The 25258-nt window shown below is 40.5% G+C and overlaps 1 protein-coding gene across 1 annotated transcript; it reads left to right on the forward strand.

The window, feature by feature from the left end:
* Positions 1–405: 405 nt before the first annotated feature.
* On the forward strand, positions 406–15038 carry GATM (glycine amidinotransferase). Its single transcript, XM_064668876.1, has 9 exons — positions 406–628; positions 1065–1280; positions 6514–6709; positions 7901–8091; positions 9376–9513; positions 9805–9969; positions 11832–11895; positions 11990–12106; positions 14042–15038. The coding sequence occupies exons 1-9, from the start codon at positions 560–562 to the stop codon at positions 14152–14154; spliced, it is 1269 nt and encodes a 422-aa protein (XP_064524946.1). The 5' UTR covers positions 406–559; the 3' UTR covers positions 14155–15038.
* Positions 15039–25258: the final 10220 nt, after the last annotated feature.

Here is a 25258-nt window from a genome sequence, read left to right on the forward strand (position 1 = left end):
TTTTAGGATATTCTTGAAACAGCCACTCAATAATTAGAGTTAAAATATTTATAGGTGAATCACAAACTCTTTAGGTTGTGTAGTCTAAAAATCTGAATTCTCAACACATGAAATCTTGGAATTTTTGGTAAAATTGAACCTGTTTACTACATGTTTAATGAAGAACACGCATATTTGATGACTAAAAATGACTGAATTACGCACTTCGGTACGCTTTTTAGAGCAGCATTTTAAACGTGACTGGAAATCTCCAGAGGCAGATTGCTGCTGAAGAGCCCTTCGTGGAAATTAAATCCCTGACGGCAGCTGCGGGCGGGCGGTGCCCCCCCGACAGGCTCCGCTCCCCGCGGCCCCCGGGCGGGGCGGGACGGGCCCCATAAAGGCGACGGGGCGGGCGCGGGGCGCAGTCCCGAGGGTGGGCGCCGAGCCGAGCCGAGCCAAGCCAAGCTAAGCTAAACTAAACTAAACTAAACTAAGCTAAGCTAAGCTAAGCTAAACTAAACTAAGCTAAACTAAGCTGATCTGAGCTGTCCTGTCCTGCGCTGTCCTGCCAGCAGAAATGCTGCGAGTGCGGTGCTTGCGCGGGGGAAGCCGCGGAGCCGAAGCGGCGCATTTCATCGGCTCACGGGTTGGTGCCGCCGTGCTGGGGGCTGGTGGGGTTGAGGATGCCCCAGCGGGACGGGGTCCTGTGTGGCCACTTAATCGGGGCGCTCCGAGTGGTGGCAAGAGGGTGCGGGACGGCTGCGGGCTCCTCTGACTGAGGCTCGCCCAGCATCCACCCGGCTCAGCAGCGCAGGGTTCAGTGACTCCAGTCGCCACTGTCAGAGCTGTGCTTCTATGTCATTACCCTTCTAAACTGAGTGCGTTTTAAAAGGCGAAATGTCCTTTAAGCGTCTAGTAGGCTGTGAATAAGTTAGAACGGCTGTAACAAGCTGTGCTTCTGTTAATGCTCCAAATAGGGTATGTTCCTTTGGGATTACAGTGTTAAGGCACTTGTGGGCTGAACCATCCCTTTTTGCCTTTTGTAAGGGAAGTATAATTTTTATTCTTGTTTTTATTTTAAGCTGCAAAGAGTCTTTACAGGATGGGTGCAGCGAACTTTCCAGAGCACCCAGGCAGCCACGGCCTCCCAGAACACCTGTGCTGCTGATGACAAGGCTACCAGCCCTGTGCCTAAAGACTGTCTTGTTTGCTCATACAATGAATGGGACCCACTGGAAGAGGTCATTGTGGGAAGAGCTGAAAATGCTTGTGTCCCACCTTTTTCTGTGGAAGTTAAGGTAAGCAATAAAAAAAAATACACTTAAATAGAAAACGATGTGGGTTTTATACATACAATTTGCTTAAGTGTACAAGGTATGATGTTCACTCTTGAGGATTCTTCTTTCCAAGTAGTTGTTTATATCTGTGAAACTTTACAGTATAGCCATGTTGGTGAGGGATGTGCTTTTTCTTTTCACTTTTAACTGAATGAGCTGTTTTAACAGAAGTCACTAACAGAGAGAATCTCTAATATGTGCAGTTTGCTCTAGTTATATAGATCCGATGCTATCAAAGTGTACACACTAGCTTTTGAGGTAGTAAAACTTTAATTTGGCTTGAAACTAAGTAGGGTTACCACTTTAAAAAAAAAGTGTAATTTTCTACTTAATAGTCTGAGAAAAATCGAATTCTATAGCTGTGGACTAGTGGGACTACTGTATTAAATAGCTCTGAAGTAGCTCACTGCAACTCCTGTGTGCTACAGCCAGTATTGTGTGGAAATACATACTCTTCTGTTTTTCAAGATTTTTTTCTGTGCCTAAAACTGAAACAGCAACCTAAATAAATCTGTGTTTCTGTGCTCTCTGAAATCATGTATTTTAAACAGTAACACTCAAACAATGGGCTTGCTTCAGATTTTTGAATACTTTACCTGGACTTCAAAGTTGCTGTATATGTGTGTTACCTGCATTTGTGGGATGCTCTCGAATCATTCTCTTTCATTGTTACAGTACAGCACTCTCTCCAGGGAAGCATGTAATCCATGGCTATCACAGCAAAATGAGCTGGGATAATATTTCTGCCAATGGCAAACAAAGATACCGAAAATATATTTAAAGTGCTGGAAATGGTCATCTCAGAGAAGTTTGAGATGTACTAGTGGAGAAGACTTCTCTTAGCTCTTTTTATGTTTCTATTTCTTTTTTTTTTTTTTTTTTTTTTTTTTTTTTTTTTTTTTTTAGAATCTGGGCTATGATTCTGGGCAGAACTGGTTGAAGGAGTGTGAATGAATTTCTTCAGCTTGTTAGTTCTAATGCCCAGACAGCAGAGTAATCATTTGACTTACACTGGGACATTTGAGATGACATCTTGTGCCAGTGAGCACAATGAAAGCTTCACTACTGACTTCATTATGACTTTTATTTACTCCTTGAAAGCTGCAGCTCAGTTACCAACTCTGGAATCCTCTTTCAGACACTCCAAAGACATTCTATCAGCTTCAGAGAAAGAAGTGAACAAGTGTTAGCATTTCTAATATACGAGTGTATGTATATGCATCTATATAAGCTGACATAATGAATGCACAGGAGGAGTAAGGAAAAAAATGTCTAACTTTTTTACATTGTGACATTCAGTGAAGCAAAATTCTGTTCTTGAGTAGGGGCCAAGGGCTTGCTTTAGTGCCAGAAAAAATAGTTCAAGTGTCTAACGTGCTGAAGTGTGACATGCTATACAGGTTTTACTGCCTATTAAGCCATAACTACTCACATGAGATCAGAACTTCACTTTCTCATATGTGTGATATCAAAAGCTCAATGAGGAATGTCAAAGGACAGGATTACCTCTGCAATTCCAATACCTTAACCTTAGGGTTAAAGCATGCTTTAGCTTTGCTTCATGTCAACTGCCAAGCCCACAGCAGGTACTGGGAACAGATCATGCCAGCTGAGATGTGGTTTCCTCTAATTTTCTCTGCTTTTGTCGTAAATTTTGCTGTAGAAACTGCAACAGTGACTTTACCTGGGGGATGTTGCTGAGAAATTCAAACAGTAGTTCGGTCCTTCCTTGACTATTACTATTAATTAACAGATGAATTATTGTTCAAATCTCCATGTGGCTGAAAGATAAGGTGTGTATGTGTGTGTTGCTCCAGTGTAATACCATAGCCAGAAATCCCTGTTCTGCCCCTGTGAGTAGCAATAGTAGGGTTCATGTGTTTCACATGCCATCTGCCAAGTATGCATGAGGGTCACTGGTTATAAAAACTGCAGTTTGAAACTAATGAATTTGATTCTTATAAGGAAAATTTGAAGCTTTGGACCTGAGACACTTTAAAGAATATATCTCAAATCATAAGAGTTTGGTGAGTGCTTGTGTTGAGGTTCAGTTTTAAGATAGTATGCAGGTTTATTTACCAAATATTTAAATGCAGGAAGTATGTCTGCATTCAGCATTCTTGTACTTTGAGACATGGTTTTGGTATACACAAATCCTTTTGCTGTGATGTGAGACTGCTGTGGTTGGCATAAGAAGGAGGAAGGAAGGAATTGAATAGAGAACCCTGCATATCTGATGAATATTAATGAGCTGACACTATTGCATATCCTTTTCAGGGTTTGAAATGGTCTATGTAGGTTATGTAGAGGTAAATACACTATTTGGAAACATAGGGAATCTTAACAAGGAGGTGAACAACTGCATTAATTAGGAAGATGTCCTTTTTTGAAATAGCACTTTAGTGAAAAATCTCACAGTTGAGACTTCTGAAGTTTTCTGAAGCAGTTAACACTTAGTGAAGCAGTTGGACTTTATAGCTTTGTACTCAATGCTTTTCAGTATATTCTGTGAATAATGACGCATTTTTGGTGAAGAGGTATTATTAATACAGGTCACTATATCTTGAGTGAGAATATGGGAGTGTGTTTACTACTGAGTTAGACAAAAAGAATTCTGATTTGGATTTCTCTTTCAATGCCCTTAATTTAATAACTGTCATTACTAATTTTAAGGTACATCTTGATAATGTTAATTATTTTCCACAAAAAAAATGTTTAAAATATATAGCAACTCTTGGGAGCAATTCTGTTTCTTATAGACAATCTTTCCTTACAGCATCGCTTAAATTGCTCTCTAAAAAGAGTGACTTTGATTCAAATGTTGCTGTAGTGTCTCAGGTACTCTCAGTTCTTTTCTATGTCCTGGCCATGGTACCTTTTGAAGAGTCTGAACTGACTTGTATGTATATAATCAAAGGGGCCTGAAATCTCAACCCTGATTTGGTATGGAATACATGTCCCAGCCATACACCCTTTTCCCAGATATTCAGAATGCAGGGAATATGAGTGGTGTTACTCTGTAATTTCAAGATTATGCCATTGTATGGTTTCTCAGGTTTGAAAAAAACCAGTACTAGAAGACACACATGAAGAGAGGAGCTGCACCTCTCGGGGATGATGATACTCACATACATCATGGCTGGCTCTGAAAATAGCTTGCTTCACTTCATAGGACGAATTTATCTCATTAGCAGAACAGGTTTCCATAGGAATGCTAAGCACTTCATGTGATCTCCATGTGACTTCTGACCAGCTGGCAAGTTTGAGGTGATCAATTTACCCAAGACCTCACTTATAGAAAAAGAATAAATTTCTTCAGGAGGGATGGGAAGAAGCTTCAGTATTGGAAGAGCAGGATGCCCATTCTGGGGCTCTCTGTGTAAATGCTAAGGTTGAATCTTCATTCTTCTCTCTCACTTGTGTAACATAAGGGCAAATATCCAGAAATAGTAGAGAATAGAGTGGATAGCCTCGATTGTTAGAGGGGAACAGGCATACCTTCAGATGAATGGCCCTGCCTGCTCAGGCGGGTTAGCACTGACAGTGCTCACACAAAAGGAACTTTATTGCATGTTTTTTGTTGAGAACATCATTCTCTGGGAGGTATCAGGACTGCAGTGTCAGGAGAGAACCTCATGTTTGGAGGAGCAGGTTCTTCTGCACCCCGTTGCTGTCCTTCATGCTGCTTGGATGGGATGGACTCTGGTAAAAAGAAGGCCTCACCACTTGCTTACCTGTTCCTGACTCCTGCTGTCATTCCAGAAGGGCTCCTTGCACTTGCATCTCTGCTAACACTGATGTGATAGAGGAACACTGGATACATTGAACTGAAGCAGCATCATTTGTTTTGATTGTATGTCTGGATTTTCTTACCCATGAGAACTAGGACATTATTTTGAATTTGTTTTTAATTTGAGAAGACTATCACAGGATTTCAGCAGAGGATTTAGGCCTGTAAATGTTGTATTTGCTTTAATCCAACCCTGACAGGTGAATTTAGTATCTTTGGCATCTTCTAGACTGCTGCTGTACCTGAAGTATGGCCCCTTCTAGCCAACAAGGCATGTTACCTGTACTTGGGATGGCTTTAGAATTCCTGATGTCACCATTGTGACAGTACTGAAGGGAGGTTTTAACAAGGCAACTACAGATGTTTGCATTTTGGAGATGAACTCAAGGTTGGTTTAATATAAAAACATATCTGTAAGGCCTTATTTAATAGCAGAGTCTATAGTGTTTGCCATGCTTGGTGTGTTTGTACAGGTGTGCTGTGATAAGGACCAAATCTTTCATGGCCACTTGGCAATACTAGTCACTAAATACTAACTGAAGTGTAATGTAGTCTCTTGGTTTTCATCTGTGGTTTAATAATAAGGCTTTCTGTAGGGATATGGCTAAAGAGAGGAAGAAATATTTATTACACTATTTAGAATAGTTTTCCTATCAATAGAAACAAGTAGCTTAACTTACTGATCCATCTATATCCAAAAATAGAGGAAATGGACGAGGAAATGAAAATCCTGTCTAAAAGTCAGACTAAGCTTGCAGGTGGAAATCAAATGTGTACTCACTTCTTCATATTCCAGAATGGGTTTCCCTTTTTTCCTGCTGTTCCTCAGAGGACTTTTTTTCTTGGGCATCATGCTGCATGTGCAGTCCATTAGCAGCATTGAAGCAATCTGCTGGTTCAATGAGCCTGCTCAGCACACACAGCTCATACTTTGTCACTGTATATAAGTATTTGTGAACACATCAGCCCCTCACAATTAGTCTGACACCTGCACTTACATAAGTTTAGTGACTGGACACAACTACACAGTGAAACCTTGCTGATGGTGTGTATAAGTAGAAAAATAGAAGTTGCAAAGATAAAAAATAAAGATGGCAGAGGGCTAGGATAAGGATTCTCAACCAAGCAATAATTGAGAATTTACGAAATATTGACAATTCTCCCTTCCTTTTTTTTTTTTTTTCCCTGCCCCCTCCTCTCCTTTTATTTTAAAAGAATCAGCAGGACATGAACAATTCTTAGGAACTCTTCAAAATATTGCAAGAATCGGATGTAAGGCACACTCCAACATGTTAGGGTCAAGAGCAAGAAAATTTGAACAGTAAGAATTGTGTCTTGGGCACCTATTTCACTCCAAAATAACTGATGCTTATTCTTTGTCACTTACATGTCCTTTTGTTTTAGGCCAACACGTATGAGAAGTATTGGGGATTTTATCAGAAATTTGGAGGCCAGAGTTTCCCCAAAGACCACTTAAAAAAAGCTATTGCTGAAATTGAAGAGATGTGCAATATTTTGAAAGGAGAAGGTGTTATTGTCAAGAGGCCTGATCCAATTGACTGGTCTGTGAAGTATAAAACACCTGATTTTGAGTCTACAGGTAAATATTCTTCCACTGTTGAAGGTCTTATCTGTTTAGCCCTTGCCTGAGACATTTTGGTTGTCATCTAGTCTGCCTTCTTGCTAGGAGCAGGATTGTTGCCAGCATTAAGTGAGGTCAGTGATGGCTTTGTGTAGCTATGACTTGAGAGGTCTGCAGGGATGGAGATTCTGCCTCCTGGTTTGCTGACCTGCTTCAGTGCTGCACGGATTTCCAGATGACAGAAGTTTGCCTGATAACTAACCTGAACTCCCCCACCAGCATCTGTTGCCAGATTCCCTTTCTATGTTGTCACTGCCACTGCCAAGAAGTGTTTATCTGTCATGTTTAATGGCCCTCAAAGTAGCTGTAAACTGTTACTGCTTTGTCCCCTACTTGCCACATGACAGGTCAAATGCTACAAGGCCTCCTGCTGTCATGACAGCTCTTCATTGGATCCTAGGGTTGGATCCATCTTAAACTATAGAGGCCAAAATAGTTGGAGGCAACAGTTTTTTTTCAGGGACATCCTTGCTAGTATCAAGGAAATCTGAATGTCTCTTTACCTACTGTCCACATTCCTCCATGTGTAGCACCATATGGCTTTTATTGTCTGCAGTGAGAGCACACTGGCTCATACTCAGCTTTCCAAGTGTAGTCCTCAGGCTCCTTTTATGTGTTGTTAAGTTGTTCTAGGGGAATTAAAATTAATTAGGGAACACATCATGTTAATGAAAAGTGTAATGGGAGTACTTCCTGCACAGGTTCTGTGTTCCATCAAATTCCTCTTCGGTACTACTACTTTTTAAAACGATTGTATATAAAGAAATGATGTTCACTTGGAAAATTTGCTACCCATCATCACCTTTTAAAGTCATCTGGGTAAATCATAAGCATTTGTCTAGTTAATTTTCATTAACCAAATTACGCAGTGGAAGCTTGATGGTGGATAGCTTTCTTCTGGCTGTGAATTTGTTATGAGTGAGGCTTTGTGGCAAAAGTTGCATGTATTTTGAACAAAAAAATGTCACTTTGAAAAATTACTGAAGAATGTAAGCCCCCAATATTATGTGCTGGTTTCCTGACTTTGCTAATGATGATTTTTGCCATAGAAGTAGAAGTAATGGTAAAAAGGAGGGTAAAAAATGAATAAGCTGAAAGAGCTGAGAAAAGCATAATTTTCTCATAAGTTAATGGCCATTTCCCTTTCAGGTATGTATGCTGCCATGCCAAGAGACATCCTGTTAGTGGTGGGAAATGAAATTATTGAAGCACCAATGGCTTGGCGTGCTCGGTTCTTTGAGTACAGGGCATATAGACGACTAATCAAAGATTATTTCAACAGTGGTGCTAAGTGGACAACTGCCCCTAAACCCACAATGGCAGATGAACTCTATGATCAGGTACTGCTCTAATTTTCCTTTAGAACTTCAGTTCTCATTACACAGAATTTTGTTGATAATTTCAACCTGAGGTTTCACAATACTGGAGGAGGGGAATGGTACAACTCTGGAGATTTGTGGTTTTTTTCTAGTGTTTGCAAACATGCTGTAGCCTTTCCAGCTGAAACTAAGTGTGTGCAGTTAGGGAATAAGGAACAGGAAGTTGTGTCTATTGAATTCTTCTGCTTTGAATTGTTTTGGTTACGGGCTGTAACTGAGCATTACTAAGGAGGAAGGAATGCTAAAAACACATCACAGAGACTACTTGAAAGAATTAAGATTCCCTGAGAATGTCCATATATCCTGAGTGCAGGAAAGTGGTAAAGAATACATATTTTGTCACAGAAAAAATCCAACTCATAATACTTGTTTTGCATGAAGATGAGTATTTTGAAAGTTACATAAAAGAAATAGTGGAGGATCAAAACCGTGAGTATTTACCATCAAAATTTTAAGTGAATAGTATCTTAATCTTTCTAATAATTTTTACTTGGATAATTGTGGTAGTTTCCTATGGGTCCCCAAATGCATTGGACCTTGGTAATAGCATTTACAATAAATGCAGTAAACTAGTTGTGGAATGATTATGACTTTTTCTGGGAACAGTGACATCAATGATACAGAGAAGACTTTGTTAAAAAAAAAATTACCTTAGAGTAATCTGTCAGAAAACTTCCAGAACCTGTTCTAAAGCACAGAAACCACTTAGTTGGGATTTTTTTATTTGTGCTGGGTTTTACACCCCACTTGTTCTTAATTGCCCTGTTTCATTTTAAAATTATTTGAAATAATGAAGATCTACCTTCTAGTTTGAAGTACTGTTCCATTTTAAAAATGTGGGAAAGCAGGGAGCCCACTTTTCTTAGGAATAGCAATATCAGTATTGCTGTCCCTGTGCAGTGATATGTTGGACTGATAGTTAAACTCCACTGGTAATGAACACTTCAGATCCAGAAGCCAGAATATTATCAAGACAGGGGTTCTGAAGAGCAATTAATTTCTTGGTATAACTATTGTCTCTTATCAGCTGGTCTTGAATGTGCTTAAAACCTTTCCCTTACATATCCACATTTAGATTTTCTTTTTTATTCTATAACAAGTAAATAAAAACACCTCCAAGGAACATACTAGCTATCAATATTAACATATTTTCTTAGTTTCAAAATACTCTTCAGTAACAAATAATTTAAAAACTTTCCCTTAACCTCTCCAACATAAAGTTATTATTACTTTTTCTACAACTAGAATTATCCAATCCACTCTGTTGAAGACAGGCATAAACTGGCTGCTCAGGGAAAATTTGTAACTACTGAATTTGAGCCATGCTTTGATGCCGCTGACTTCATTAGAGCTGGAAGAGATATCTTTGTACAAAGGAGCCAGGTAAACAAAGCTTTCTTTCAGTGGTTTTGCTGTCTATCTCAATGATTGATACTTTGTATCTATTTAAATTCCTGAGCAGCATTAAAATAAGAGTGCTGACAGAAGAAATTGCTATTCATAGAATGTTTGATATACGGGGTAAGACTGTCTTCCAGCTAAGGGGTTAGCTAAAGGCACAAACTTCTCTATTATTTTGGCTTTGAATATTTGATTAAATAAAACCTTAGACAAACTAAACTTGGATGGAGCTTATAGTCTAGCCCAGTGAAATTTCCTTTGTCCTGTTTTCAGGTTACAAACTATATGGGTATTGAATGGATGAGGCGACATCTTGCACCAGACTACAGAGTGCATATAATATCCTTTAAGGATCCTAACCCTATGCACATTGATGCCACTTTTAACATCATTGGACCTGGTCTTGTGCTCTCTAACCCAGACCGTCCCTGCCACCAGGTAAGACTATAGAAGAGGAGAAAATGTTTAAAAAGGACTCAGCTGGATTAGTTCCCTCCTGGGTAATTACTCTTCCACACGTTTATTTTATATGCACTTGAATAATATTAAATTATTGAATTTAAGTAGAACCAGGCAGTTGTTCAAGAACTTATAGATGTATTTGGATCTTGACTCCAGAACTTTCTCAGCAGTGCAATGACCATTGTTCTTCCTCAGTTTTCTGCTGCAGGTCTTTGTGCTTTCTTAGTGTGGATGTGCTGTGTGTTTCTTTCTCTGTCCATGGTTAAATATGATGGGAGTAATCCAGTTTGTAATAATGTATCAAAGCAAGTCCCTAGGATATACTACTACTTCTCCAAACACTTTAATTACTTAAATACTTTAATTGAATCCAAGGAGAAAATGAGGGTTTCTGCTACTCAGAGTGATCTCCCTTCTCATTCCTATTTTGGAAGCCTCTCCTTTAGTGTTGTTTGAACCAATGGCAGAAAGCTGGTAGTGGCTCAGGCATTCAGCTTTGAATAACTAAGCAAGAAATACATCCTGCAGAGTAGGAAAAAGGAGAGACATGTAAAACCTGCTACTACACTTCGAGAAAAAGCGACTATTGCTGAAGAGCACAATCAGAAGAGAAAGCCTTCCAGAGAGTAAGAGCTCGTCTCTGGTACAGTCATGTTACCTGTACTGCAGTGCTGGAGGATTTTTGTGAGGATCCCCATGACTTCAGGAGCTGTACAACCACATGGGAATAGCTGAGCTGATCCTGAGTCGGTGGGATAGAGCTGTGTGCCACAGAGATTACGGAGCCACGTGCATAGCTCTTGGAAGCAGTGTTAGTTTCTTCTCAGCAAGTGGTTTCAATGCAAATGGTCTAATTGAATTACTGCCTCTTTTAATATCCATTCTGAGAATATAATTTTTAAAACAATCATAGTTTTTTTCCTCCCCTTTTCCTTTCCATTGCTTTTTTTTTTTTTTTTTGTAATCTTACTTGCAAGAGGAGGTTCTTGGCCTTCCTGTGTTAAACCCACGTGCTGGGACTTTTTTCACAGAAAATGGCTGTCTGTGCAGATAGAAAAGATAGATGCAGCTTGCTTTCATAAAAACTGACTTGGCAGTTCTGGATGACCAGGAAGCGGTGGGGGGGAGTGTGAATGGTGTGGATGAAAGGGAGCTTTTCTTTAAAACCCTTGCGGGCCAGGCTGGTTATTGAGTGTTTGGGATCAGAGCTCCGCCTCGTGGTAACACTTAAGAGCTCTTCCAAATACTCAGACAGTGAAATTGAAAAGTCAATTCTCCTTAGCCAAATTATCCTCCTCTTATTTTTAACTTAATTGTGTAGTTCTTAGAGACACAAATTATTACTTAGGATGCCTTTACATTGTTCCCTTTGTTAAATAACCTGCATATTAAGTTTCTCATGAAGCATGATGGAAAGGTATTTTTATGTGTTATTTCTGATGGGCTTTATAAATGCCTGTGTGATTCATATCAATGGATTTTACAATCATATGGGAAGAAATTATACCGAAGATAAAGATTTTAATATGTTTGTGCTGTTACTAATATATTTACTTAAGAGGTTCCAAACTGCATGTGCTACTTTTTGTCTTTAACATATATGAGTATACCTAGCATATATAAACCCAGTAGAAATAAATGCTATTGGTATGCAAAGTTTAAAAAGGCTTTAAAAAGGTGCTTGTATGAAAATCGGGTTTGTAGATGAAACTTGAATGAGGGCAAGAATAGTGAACTGAGGGAACATGCATATTGAAATAGCCTGAGAAAATGACATAAGTTGGAGGACATAATACTCTAAATACACTCTTGAGAATGTAATTAAATTGCTCTTTCAGATTGAGCTCTTCAAGAAAGCTGGCTGGACTGTGATCCAACCTCCAGTGCCACTCATCCCAGATGGTATATTCACTTTTCTATGGATTCCAAGAGTGTTCTGAAAAGTATTAATATGAGGCAACATTGGTACATACAAAGTTGATTCTCATGTGTTTAGATCACCCACTGTGGATGTCTTCTAAATGGCTCTCCATGAATGTCCTGATGCTGGATGAGAAACGTGTGATGGTGGATGCCAATGAGACATCGACTCAGAAGATGTTTGAAAAGCTAGGTATGTCCTAACGTACTTGTACATATACCTAAAATAAAATGATCATGATACCAGCTATGCACATCAGGGTAAATGGAGGTTTCACTTAAAATAGTCAAAGCAGCCAGCACTGGAAAAGGTATTCAAACTTTAGAGTTAGTAAGTAAGAATCATTCAGTGATTTTTCTCCTGAATACTTCAGTCATATGAATATGGGCTGCTTTTGCCCCCTATCACTTCCAGCAAATCAAGGTATGAGTAGCAACTGAAGTTATTGCTAGCAAGCTTTTGAATGAGCTTTTTTAATGTAAACTGTCTGCTCAGTTTAGGGTCAAAATCTGTCTTGGAGAGGTTGGGTGCACATATTGCTCAGTGATGTTGAGCTTACTATCCCTCATTGCCAAAATGCTTTCAGATTTTTCTAGTTTCAAACTCATTGTACTTTAAACTGTCAACACCACTTAACCCAGGTATTTCTGCTCATTTATGGAGAATCTCAGTCCTGTGAGATGTAACCTTATGATAGCATGGAATTCCTTTAGATATGCAGTGACAGGAGAAGTGTTATTGGACATAAAATGTCTAAGTCCTATTATGCACAGCTCACTGCAAGGACAAATAATATGGACTTAAAAGTCTGTGCTCATGCAGTTAATTTGACTGCTTCCATAGTGCTGGGAGCAAAGATGTAGGTAGTTCTACTTGTGGCTCATAGTTGGTTAGTAAGAGAGTAGCCAGATTGCTTGATGCTACAGCTGACTATTGCTGAAGGATAAGTATGTGGTGATGCAAAAGTTGATGGGGTAGAATGAAGACTTGTGGGTAGATGAGAAGTCGGGGGAAGTAAGAGATCATTGTAGAGTAAGAGATAATACTTCCCAGTAGCAGAAGACTCTTTAAAAGGGAGAAAATTTATGGGAAGGAGAAAATGATCCAAAGGTGGAAGATAGCAACTGTGAACCTAAAAGAAGGTTTGATGCCATGGGTGCGAGTGCCCTTATTGAAGCTTCCCTTAAATCTAAGATGATTGCAGGTGAGAACCATGCTATTCAATGCTTTAAGGTGCTTTTAAAGACTGACTATACACCCTTTAGTGAATCACTTCTCAGTCTTAGATGGCTTTAATTTGCTACATGACTAAGGAGTTGAGGATTTATAAATGCTTGAAAGTACTTTAAAAATGAGGCAACTAATGCTAATCATGGCTTATCTTTTGCACTTGAACTTCACAGTCTGTGTAAGTTCTAAATAAAGCCCAGCAGTCAGTAAGTTCCTAGGACTGAGATGGGTCTACTGAGAAAAAATTATTGCTGGTCTGGGTGATAGATTCTACTGAGCTGATCCTGAAAGTACCAAGAAGCAAAAAGGCAAACTTTGCAACAGAGAAGTCTTCTGATCCTAGTCTAGCTGTCAGGGCTTTGTGTAAGCTGAGCCACAGCTGAAACATCAGAGCTGAAAAGAAGTGGGAGGAAGCTTAACCTAGGTACTAAGTGTAAGAGTCTCTTTTTGCTTTCAGAGAAAGATGGACTCAAAACTATCTACTTTGAATACATCTGTCTTTGAAAGGCACTTGAAAGAGCACATTCAGTGTCTGAGCCATAAATACACAGATTTATGCAAATGTGCCCTGATCATATATTGTAGCAGAATTTCAGCTAATTCTTTACACACTGCATAAACTGAATTTATCTTTATGTTACTGGCACATCATAACACATCAAACACTGGCTGTGCTCCAGGCACTGTATACACCTAAGGGTATTGCTGGAATAAACAAGCCAGCTATGTTCCTAGTTTGTTCTCTGCCTAGAATTTGGGAAAATAAATTCTTAACAAACAAGTAGGAAATACCTTCCCTACTTACATCTAGCCATATGATCTGATAAACTATTATCTACTGTTCCAATCAGAGCTCGCCACATGAATTTTCAAGTATGCACTGTATGTTTCTTTCAGGCATTTCCACGATTAAAGTGAATATTCGCCACGCCAATTCACTGGGAGGTGGTTTCCACTGCTGGACATGTGACATCCGCCGCCGTGGGACCCTGCAGTCTTATTTTGACTAGTTAGGAACCAAATAGGTAGCAATGGTTCAGCTTCTAAAATAGGCATAGGAAATGAACAAATCAATGTCACTTTTGCTAAAATGACTGCATGAGCTCTAGTGCTTGATCAGTGGTGTCCTCACAGTGGTCTGGTAAATGTTTCATTCTTAAATACCCTTCACTTTCAGCAGGATAATTGAAACTACTTCCATCAGCAATACAGGTTTTCTGGCTGCCTTTTTGAAAGACATCCTTCATCTATGAAGCCTTTTCACATTGGCTTTGAATGTAAAAGCTTGACAAAACAGCTAAAAGGCCTTGTTAGAATAGCTTGGCCACTAATATTGGATATCTACCTCTATCTAGTTACTCTATCAAATAGGCAGCTTGAAATGTGAAACTTGAGTAAACTTTCCTTATTCCTTTTAATCACTTTTTTCCTAATATATTCATGTCTCATGAAGTTAAAACAGATGCAACTGTACAGATCTCTTATGGAACCAAGTAATTTTATAATGTTTTTCACGTTGAGCCATACAGATATTTACAGAGAGTTTCCAGTATGATCTAAGACATGTTCACTTGCCATGTACTTTTGCATTTTCTTCTGATGCATGTCATGCACCTGAATACTTTTTTATATTGCTTTTTGTATTGCTGAATTAGGGTTTTATTTAACTTTTATTCTGCTTGTACAGGTTTCACACTGAGTTGTTTACATAACTTAAAAAAAGGCACAAAACAAAACCCCAACCTTAAACTTCTGACACCTTACAACCCTGTCTTCCTTCAGCTGTACCAGATACAGAAAGATGTATCAAAACATGCCAGATGCCATGAAGGAATTTGAGTACTGATTACTGACTATGTACTTTTTATGCTAATAAAGTTTTTTGCATTCTCAATTTGTTTTTCTGAAAATGACTAAGTATGAAATGTCTGGATGGAGACAAAATACACACGTAACAGACACTTGTACAATGCAGAAAACCTTTGTAGTGTGTTCTTCATATGGTATGTTTCTACTTCTGTTTTTCACATAAGTATGACTGGTGGGGGAAAGTAACACTAATAGATGTTTCTTAAGAGAATGTGGAGGAAACTACTTTTACAATGCAGTGCACCTTGACAGAAAAGGTGTCAGATATGACATGCTCACGTATAAGCTGTATGTCCATATTTTAGAGTTGGGTAGGGCTAAACTGGTCGAATACCAACAATCTAGAATGCTTTGAGACATGCCAAATTGGAAGATCTAATTAGGCAGCTGCCAGCACTTGACCAGGATAGAGATGGTCCCTCTTTTCTCTCTAAAATCAAGGCTCTTTGGACAACGGGAATTCATCTGAGTCTTCCTGTAACCAGGGTATGTTTTCCAATATTGGCACTGGAGCTGGACAGCTGCATTAGAGGAGCACACACAGCAGGTCCTCTTTCCCATTGTTCTGCAAGTTGAAGTGCCCAAATCACGTCTGTGTCTCTGTGCTTGGCATAAGATATCACCAGGTATGGCTAAAACCATTAGAAACTGGCCAAGTGTGGATTAGTAACCAGACACATGTACCCTGGATGCCTCCAGGACTAAGGAGACTATATTTGCATACAATGTTATAGATGAAACTCTGACTTTATAAACATTTCAGCCTTTCCCCAGCTGTTTTGTTTATCCCTTATCAAATGCTCTTTTATTAAAATCTGAAATTACGCACACAGTAGCAAGACTTTCTGCTTTGATACCACCACTGCTTCTGAAGATTTTTTTTTTTTTTTTTGCTGTCAGTAATACAAGTTCTTTTACCTAATCCATGAATGCTTTGACTGATTTGGGAATAGACTTGTTTTTTAAGTCTTCTTTCCTTCAACAAGAAATTCCAGGGAGGTGTTCCATATGAGCTTTCTGTCCAGCAGTAGTGCCAGAATACAGATTGTAGAGACACGCTACCAGGAATGCACTGACAGGAGGAGGCATTACTGCCATTGTTTTGGGACAGAGGACAGTCTGGTGACATGAATATTTTTGAGACTTTTTCAGACCTGACTTCTTCACTGACCATAAATCAGTAAGTCAGTCAGTCCATTTCCATGTTAAGTTGCAAGAGAACTATGCTTGGGTACTCCATAAGGTACAGCAATGGTTAAACAGTAAGTGCCTGGGAACTGCTCCAGCCTACAGAAGCAAGGATTATTTGGGAACCCTGTGGGATTCTGTCTAAGCCTCCTGCAGCACAAGTCCAGGGAGGACAAAGTTTGTATCTCTGCTGGAACAGCAATATTTTCCCACCAGTACAGGGACCATAAGACTCTATTCACAGGTATGTTTACAAATGTCCCTGGGGTGGATATGCATGTCTGTATTGCCAAATGTAAAATTGCCCTGTCTCGCATTTTCTTCTGTTCTATCAGTGTTATTTGGAGATTGTGCAGCTATAGGAGAGAATTTATGAAGTGGAATGCAATGATAAAAAAAGTTCAAAGGTAGATTTTAAAGCTCTACTGGGCTTTCTCTATGTATTGAAAAACACTGTTAAGAAGCACCATTTTCCCCAGTAGCCCACTCAGGAGTGATATAGAAACAGCACAACCTTCAGAGGAATGATGGAGGGAACGTGATACATAATAGTGTTATGGTGGGTGCTGCCACATAACCCTTATACATATAATCTTCCAAGTTATTTTTATTCTTACAGAGAGGGAGGTCAGCCTATGTCATAGTTGGCTTTGGTTAGACAAGAACCTGGAAATAGGAATCTACAGTGAGAAACAGAAGGGCTTGGTTTCTGCTCCAATATTGAATTACAAGCAATTTCATGAAGCCAAATTACATGTGGGCAGCAGGATACTATTGGCCAGAGGAAGCAGGCATGATGGTGCTTGACCACCTCTGTTTCAGGCTGCAGTTTATGTGTAAATAAAGCAAACTGAATGTGGGCTGGACTTGAATTCTCCATAATTCGTTTTTCACTGGCTGTGAAGGCCTTAAATACTTGCTATTGCTTCAGATAAAATCAGCTTCAGCTTCCATAATAGATGGTACCTCAAAAGAAGCAGCAGAAAGACAGACCTGACTGGGAGGCCCAAAACACTGCATCAGTTACAGCTGTAAGGAATGATGATAAATCAGTTGCCTAATGCACAGAGAGGTTTTCAGGGTGGGCTCAGCTCAGCTGCAGGGAATTAGCCAACCCCTCCCTGGGCGGGGGCCCTGGGGAACTAGGATTTTCCTTCCATTTTGCTGCTGAAACCCGGCTCTAGTAAGCTCCCTGGTCATGAGAAGGCATGTGTACTTGCATGGATGCCTGTAATAAGGATTCTTCGTGCCTGTTTTTTAGAGAAGATACAATTCCTGAAGTACCAGCGCCAATCCAGAGAGGATGTGGAAAGAAGGTAAAGTCTCTGAGGCAAAGTCTCCTGCTGTGTATCTGTTGTTTGTGGTTGGCAGTGCTACAGACTGGGGGAATGAGGGGGCGTTTGCCCTACTCAGTGAGCAAGAGGGGAAGAATGGTTTTCTGCAATCAGTTGCTTTGTGCTGTGTCTTTCCAAGCAGAAAATGGTTGTTTCTTGTTTCAGTACCTCCTGAATATTTCTGCTCTCTAGCTTAAAACACTCTCTTTTGGCTCCATTTCTTGGCATCTATATGAGTAATAACCCAAACTGGAAAGCCTGGTGGACAGTTCCACAACTGTGATGTTAATGCTTAAGAAGGGAGGCTGATGTCTACTTGTCTCTGTGTAAAATTAGTCTTGGTTTTTAGATCAAAAATTAGGGCCACTGCAGGAAATATTTTTTTCTCTGGTGTTATGCAGTGTTGGTGGAAATCTGAATGTTGGGTCCACATATATTTCTGCTAGTTGAAGATGTTGCTAGAGTTGAATTCCCTGTTCCACTCTCCCATACTATTGGAGGCTCTTTATTCTTGCTAGGGAGAAACCCGGTGTGTTTAGCTGTGCTGAAAATGTCAGGATACCCTGTCTCTGGTGTTTATCACTTCCCAAGAGGGTCTGCTTTTTCTTTCCTTCTGCTAGAGCATTCTCTGAGCTTAATTAAGCAGGCAGGAAATAGCTTCATGATAATGAATGATGTCCCAAGTTAGTGGTTCATTCATTAGTTTATAGCAAATTATCACAATTCATGACTTAATGAAGTCAAATATATGAATGAGAAACAGAACCTTCCAAACTGTTTTTTACTGCTATGTTATTTTCATAAGCTTGGGAGTGTGATTAATTGGGCAGCCTCACAAAAAATAAGCTAGCAAAATCCAAGGCATGCTCTGTAACAGTTTACACCCTCTCCCTGCTCCCTCTGTGTCTCAAAGGACAAGAATGAGGGGGAAACTATTTATCTGAGACCCAGACAGGATAACACGAAGGTGATTGTAGCTGGCAGAGACTAAGGTATTTCCTTGGGTACATTGATCTATCTGTTATCTACATGGATGATGCTTAAGTGTGTTTCTGCAGGTTCCCATGTAGAAAAAAGTGTAGAAATTCTGGTTTGTGTTTCTGTGTTGGCATCTTATTGGTGTTGTTTCCTGATGCATAATACACCTGTCCTACTGCGTCAGAGCAGAGCTACAGTGATGTGAGATTTTTTTCTTTGTTTTTACCAGTCCAGTACTTACCTTAAGGAGTTTTGGATCTTCATCTGTTTCAGGTGTCAGATGCTGCAGTGCCATATACTTGGAGAAAAGCATATTCTGAAAATTGCATGTGATGGGATGAAGGCTGAGTTGTTAATGGATTTGGATGAGTTTGTCTGTTCACAGCATTTAAGACAATGTAATTCTTTCTGGGCTTTCCCTCCAGCTATAGGGAATGAGGTAGAGAAAGAGTAGTCATTGTGCTTGGTTGCCCTTCCGCTGCTCCATGACTTTAGGAGAGCATTAACTGTTTTTTTAAAGTCATACTTAACCTTCTTCTTCTAAAGTTGGTATCTCACCCACCCAGGTTCTACATACTCAGTCTTGCCTCCATCTTTTTATTTTATGTTTGCCACTGTGGCAGATGAATGTTTGGCTCATTTATGGACCTAGACTTATGTACCTATTTTGTTGTGACTTGTGTGCTGGTTTTGGCTGGGACATAGTTAATTCCTTCACAGTACCTGGTATGGGGCTTTGTTTTGGGTTTGTGCTGGAAGCAGAGCTGATAACACAGGGATGTTGTAGTTACTGCTGAGCAGAGCTTACACAGAGCCAAGGCCTTTCCTGCTCCTCAACCACCAGTGAGGAGGCTGGGGGTGCACAAGAAGCTGGGAGGGAATACAGCTGGGACAGTGACCCCAACTGAGCCAAGGAATATCCCAGCCCATGTGGCACCGTGGTCAACCACAAAAGCTGATGAAAGATGTGGGAGATGTTTGTCAGCTTGCACAGAGTAGCGAGGACTGATCCCACTCATCAGTCCTTGGTGGTTTCCACCCACACCAGGGCCTGGCCCCCTTTGGCCCGTGGCATGTGATGAGCACAGGGCTCTCAGTAGTCAGGACCCCATATGCCAGGTTTTGGCCAGCAGGGAGACCTCGGGGACCATCCACTCAAGGACAAGCGAAGTTGCATCCTCACACCAGATGCCAGATTTTATCTAGGAAGTGCTGTCAAAGCCCAGCCACAGCAGCACTAGAGGGTGCTGCTGAGACGCCAGTAGCTTTCTTCCAGTCTGTCCTAAGGAATGTTTTAGAACGATTTCTATTTATTAATTTTGTTCCTGATGATGTTTCGATCAAAGTCAGTGAAAACACCTCAAATTTTTTCTCAGGGGTAGGTATCATTTGTTTGATAATACATAAAGTACTATTTCTCAACATCAAAAAGTACATATCTATACATGTGAAAACAAGTGCTCTGAGTGCAGGGACACAGTCAGACATTTCCTCAAGGGCTGGCTGTATTGTTTAGGCTTGCATAGATTGTAAGAAATTAAATTAGGGCCAAAAGAGAATTGATCTCTGCCTTTTTAGACCTCCCTCACATGGACTAAGAACCACAAAAAAAGTTTTGACACAGTCATTAATTTTAAGACTATGGCTCAAAAGCCATAGATTTATAGGGTAATTCCCCATTCTTTTAGATACCTTCTTGGGGCTCAGTTATGCCTCCTTCTTTACAGGAAATTAAGAGCAAATGTTGATATTTTATTGAACTCCAATACAGGTGAGATTTCTGTGGATGATGTGGTCTATCCTGGCAGTTCCTGTTCCCTCAGATTACTGCTAGAGTATTTCCTTCTGTTGGTGAAAATATACTGCTTGCTCTTAGAAATACAAAATGTGTTTGGAAGAACTAGAATTTAAAATGAACAGGAATCTATTCATGTTACCCTTGAGAAATTCCAAGTCACTAGGATGAAACAGAATTTAAGTTTTTACAGAAGCAGCAATTGCTTGCAAATTGCACATTATTTCTTTTGCAAATTGAAATATCATCTTGGTGGTACATCAGTGCTGCGCTTTTCCACAGCAAATTTAAATTCAAACAAAATCTCTCTTGTTTACTCTTTTGTCTGTATTACTTCTGAGTCAGCAGGGCATTGAAATAACTATTAGGTGACTTGATGTTTATGGGGCTGTTGGGTAGAGTTTGGCCCTAGCCAGCTGGAATACTGAACTGTGTTCAAGGGAGCTACAGTTCGGTGACCCCAGGCTCTGTTACACAGCTCACATAAAACTTATACCAGAACTGTCAGGTTTTGTTCTGCAGTTGACCAGTGAGCAATATGATGCCACTGGGTGTGTGACATCCGTGTAGCAATAATACCCTTGGTTTTTTTAAATATCATTGACAATACCATTACTTAACACTTCAGCAGTATTTATCTAGTGCTTAATACATACAAGTATTTGGTTTACCACAGGCTTTCCTCTCATGGGAAAAAATAGTCATTGCGTCCTTTGGTATGGCAGTGGCAACAGTGGGTGTGGGCTTGCTGTTCCCAAGAGTCATGAATGTTGAAAACTGAGAAATTTCACACATCCCCCTTCATTTCAGGGTGAGAAAGTCTGAACTAAATTTCTTTGGTCTGCTGGTGTGCTGGACTTTTCTTGGGATTGCTGGCATCAGGAGCTGGCATCTAATGCTGCAAGGTGTTATGGTGCCACAGTGAGTTCCTGTAAAAAAGGGTGAAATGGGGATGGCTGTCTTGATTTGAAACATGGCAAGAAGAAACCTCATTCTTCTGCAAAGCAAAGGCCTGCTAAAAGAGTCTCCTGCAGCCTCTTGTTCAATGTACTGGCTTTGTTTTGAAGGGATGGGTCTCTCCCCCAACCCTGTTTAGAAAGCCCCATTCCTTGAGAGAACTCAAGGGCTGTCAGAAGGATGGTAAATATAGTTATGAAAGGAGACAAAAAGGAATTGCCAAGACTGAGTGACTTGGCCAAGGTGAAAGAGGAAACCAAACAAGATGAGATAAATACTGTCTTCTATGTGTGTGGCTTGTACTTTAACTACATTGCCATTCTTTTTTCTATATATTCAGTAATGTGTGGTAATTGGGATGCTGGCCAAGAAGAGGCAGGGAAGAGGATTGCAGTGGTTGTCCTTATCAATTGTTGGGCAATGATTTCACAATTGTAGCTCATTTTCTTCATTGTGAACCTAAGAGACAGGCTGTACTGCACCACTGCTTTCTGCAAACACCAGCATATTTAGATCCTGCCCCTGTTTCTGCTAAAAGATAAGCACAATATCATGCAAAATGAGATTTCTTTCTTAAACAAGAAGAGATTTATAATGGTCAAACACTCAAGGTATGCCTAGCAAATACCAAAACCTAAATCCTTTGCAATGGTCTTCAAGATGCTGTCATTTCCCAAATAACTTGGGTCTCTGAGTTCAGCTCGCAAATCTTTTCTAACTGGAGCAAACAAGTTTATTTCACTATACCAAGAGTCCATGTTTACTCACAGCAGCTCTGATCCCTGTCTTGCAGCTTATCTTGGGAAAGAAAAAAAATTAAATCTTTGTTTATTGTTGGCTAATGGCATTAAAGTTACAGCCTGATGTCTATTACCCTGTTTTGACACGTCTGCTCGAGGCAGCAGCGTGGAAGTGACAGGCCAGGGCAGGCTGCATAACGGGCAGCCTTATCAGGGCTTGGGTCAAAGGTCTGTCAGATCTGAGGTCTGAGTTTTATGCTTGCATCTACCATGTGTTCAGCTGAACATCCAGCTTCGTGAGGTTTGAATACTGTTGGGGTGTCACTAATGGCTCAGCATTGCCAGGTGTGGGGCAGCTTGGAATAAACCTGCTCCCATCCTGATGTCAAATGAACCACGTCTGTGGCACTGGCACCTTCCCTCTGGTGTGACTTCTCACATGGGTGTTCTTGTTGGTGTGAACTCAGCTGGGAGTCTTTTACTCTGTGATATTTGCACGACCTTTTCTGTCTGCTGGACCACCTATTTTTGTGAACCTGATGAATCCTCTTATTGAGTTTACTTGAATCTGGCCGTATTTCAAGGAACTGGGGGAGAGCCTGCAAGTAATACAAAGCAACTTCCGTAGGAAATAAAATGAGAAATAGTTTTTAGCTTTCCCTGCTGGTCCAGAAGAAATAATAGTCATTTCAGACACGTTCACAGTGCCTTCTGCTTGCCTCTGCATTAGAAATGCAAAGAGTTGCTTTGTCTCTATGGCCCCTTCCATTTAATTGCTCCTGTTCTCCTGCAGAGGTGAGTGTTGTTCCTGCCTGCTTTCTGAGGGAGAAACTGCACCATGCTGTGGGCGATCCTGAAATAAAAAAAGGAAACTGATACCCGGCTGCAATTACAGCTCTCACTTCCTGGTCTCTGCTCCTGGGCTGTACTTCAAAGCCATCTTTAGACCCATCTGCACTTTCCCTTTTCTTTTTCATCCTTTCCTTTCCTGGTGGACTTCGACATCAGGACTGCAGATGTACAAATGGGCTAAAAAGTTTAGTATGGCTTGGTATCGGGGCTACATCCTCCAGCCACAAGTCACCTCCCAATGCAGGAAAGAGCCGCCATCCTTGTTTTACAAGGGAAAACCACCGAGCTGCAGAGACAAATGTGTCTGGCCTGTCATTGCCCAAGAAGCTAGTGACTCATCCATCGGGAGAGTCCTGATTTCCTAAATTAGTTTGGAGTAAACCAAGCTGTGGGCTATCCTTCCTGTGATCTGACACAACTCAAAACAGATGTCTGGTTTACACTAAAGGTTGAAGCTGAAAACCTTGTGAGTTTGCTTCTCCACAGCAACTATAGGAAAGTTTATCTTATGCTGTGTATGTGGAAAGTGTTTCCTTTGAATGCTCTGTTTTAAATTAGGAAATGGCCAATTCAAAACCAAAAAAACCTGTGAAAATTACTGCCACAGAATGCCATCAAAGCAGAAGACATAACACAGACACCTATGTGGATAATGAGATAGAGCACTTTTGCTTGGTATTTAATGCAAGCAAACTTCTGAAGGCTGCATTTGCCTACTCTGGAACATAGCTAGTGTCACTAAATGTGTGACCTGTAAAGAGAAACCAGAGAAAAAACAAAATGCAAAGCAATTTGATGTTTCAGGCAGGCCTGCCCTACTAAAATTCAAACGGCAATTAATGATCAGAGATTTTTGCCCAAGAGAGTAAAAGGAAAGCTGGAAGAAAGAGTCCTTGAAGCTGCTGTAATAAACAGCCCTTGTGAATAACTGGGGCAATGATTGGTGAAGTCCCCCTCCCCCCAGCCCATTCCTGCCTTGCACCCTGCCTGAGCTCGAGATGACCCCAGCTGGGCAGGGAGGGCTGGCCAGAGGTGTCTCAGAAATCAGGGTCAGCTCTGGAGAGACTGTTGGGTTCCGTGCTGTGAAAGCTCTTTGGCTCTCAGAAAATTACCTGGGCATGTGGAATCACAAAAAGTGATGTTTAAACTTGGAGAACGTTTGTAGCAGGATCTTCCAGCTGGGAAAGGAGTACTTGATCTGCTTATCTGCTGGTTTGGATAGTGAGTTCATATGAACAATTTCAAAACAGAAAACTTCCTCGACTGTGCTGCTGCAGTGAAATGAGCATGTTCCCAGGATCTCAAGGACTGTAGGCTTGTGCTGGGCACTGGGAGAAGTCTGGGATGGTGTCACACTTGTGCATGTGGGGATAAGTTAGCTTTGGTTTTCCTTGGGGTTTTGTGGGCAAATGATAGGAGGAGCCTACCTGTCAGTAGACAGAGGTGCAAGTTTGAAGACATTGAATATCTCCAGTGCACAGTTTACTGTTCTTTTGAGATAGTAGCACTGAGTATTGTCTATTGTACTAGTCTTACATCACAAGAGGGGAACTGAGGCACAGGGCTTTAGATTTACATCTCAAAATCACAGAATCAGTGGCAAAGACAAACCAAATTGCTGGTTTCCAAATCTCCACTCATTGTTTGCCTTGCTCTCTCTGTAAAGATAGATCTACACCCTCATACTTCTTGCCTGTTTTGTCACATTTGCCTGGCTCAGTCAGACATACCCTACTCAGTGTTTGAGGACCTTTGTAACTATTATGTCATAACCTAGATAGACTATTCTAGTTACTGACAGTTTTGTAAAATGTAATCTCAAACTCCTTAAAGACCAATTTTAATTAAAGTGCTGAGAAATATATCACAAAATCCCACGTGATTAATGATGAGTATATAATTGAGCAAGTAATCTCAACCAAATCACTTATGCACTTTGTGCTTCAGTGGCAGAAAGAGGTCTAAAAATCAGACTTCTGTACTGCTGATTTTTAATGATGCTGCCATTATGAATATTGGATTCAAATATTTAATGTTTGGACAGAATTAACTTTAATCTTTCTGCAGTGTTGCGTTTCCCCCCCCCCCCCCAAAAAAAGTTGTCTCCTACCACATAGATATTTATGAAGAGTTGTTCAGCAAGGAGGGTTGCATATCAGAGAGAGGAAAAAGTGGCCGTACTTTCTCAGAGTAGCCAGTGACCCTGGACTGCTCTGCTTTGGGGATTCTTAAAGGGAGACCTTTCCTGAGCAGGCCAAGTAGCTGCACTGAAAATGAAGCCATGTTTGTCTTTAAATAGATGCCAGAGATCACAGTTGGTTTCGAAATTTTAGGGCGCCAGTTATCTGCAATGGCACTGCCTGATATGCAGTGTAAACAGAACAAAGAGGATCGATCTTTT

This window comes from Pseudopipra pipra, chromosome 12 (genome assembly GCF_036250125.1).
Source record: "Pseudopipra pipra isolate bDixPip1 chromosome 12, bDixPip1.hap1, whole genome shotgun sequence".
NCBI classification, from domain to species: Eukaryota; Metazoa; Chordata; class Aves; order Passeriformes; family Pipridae; genus Pseudopipra; species Pseudopipra pipra.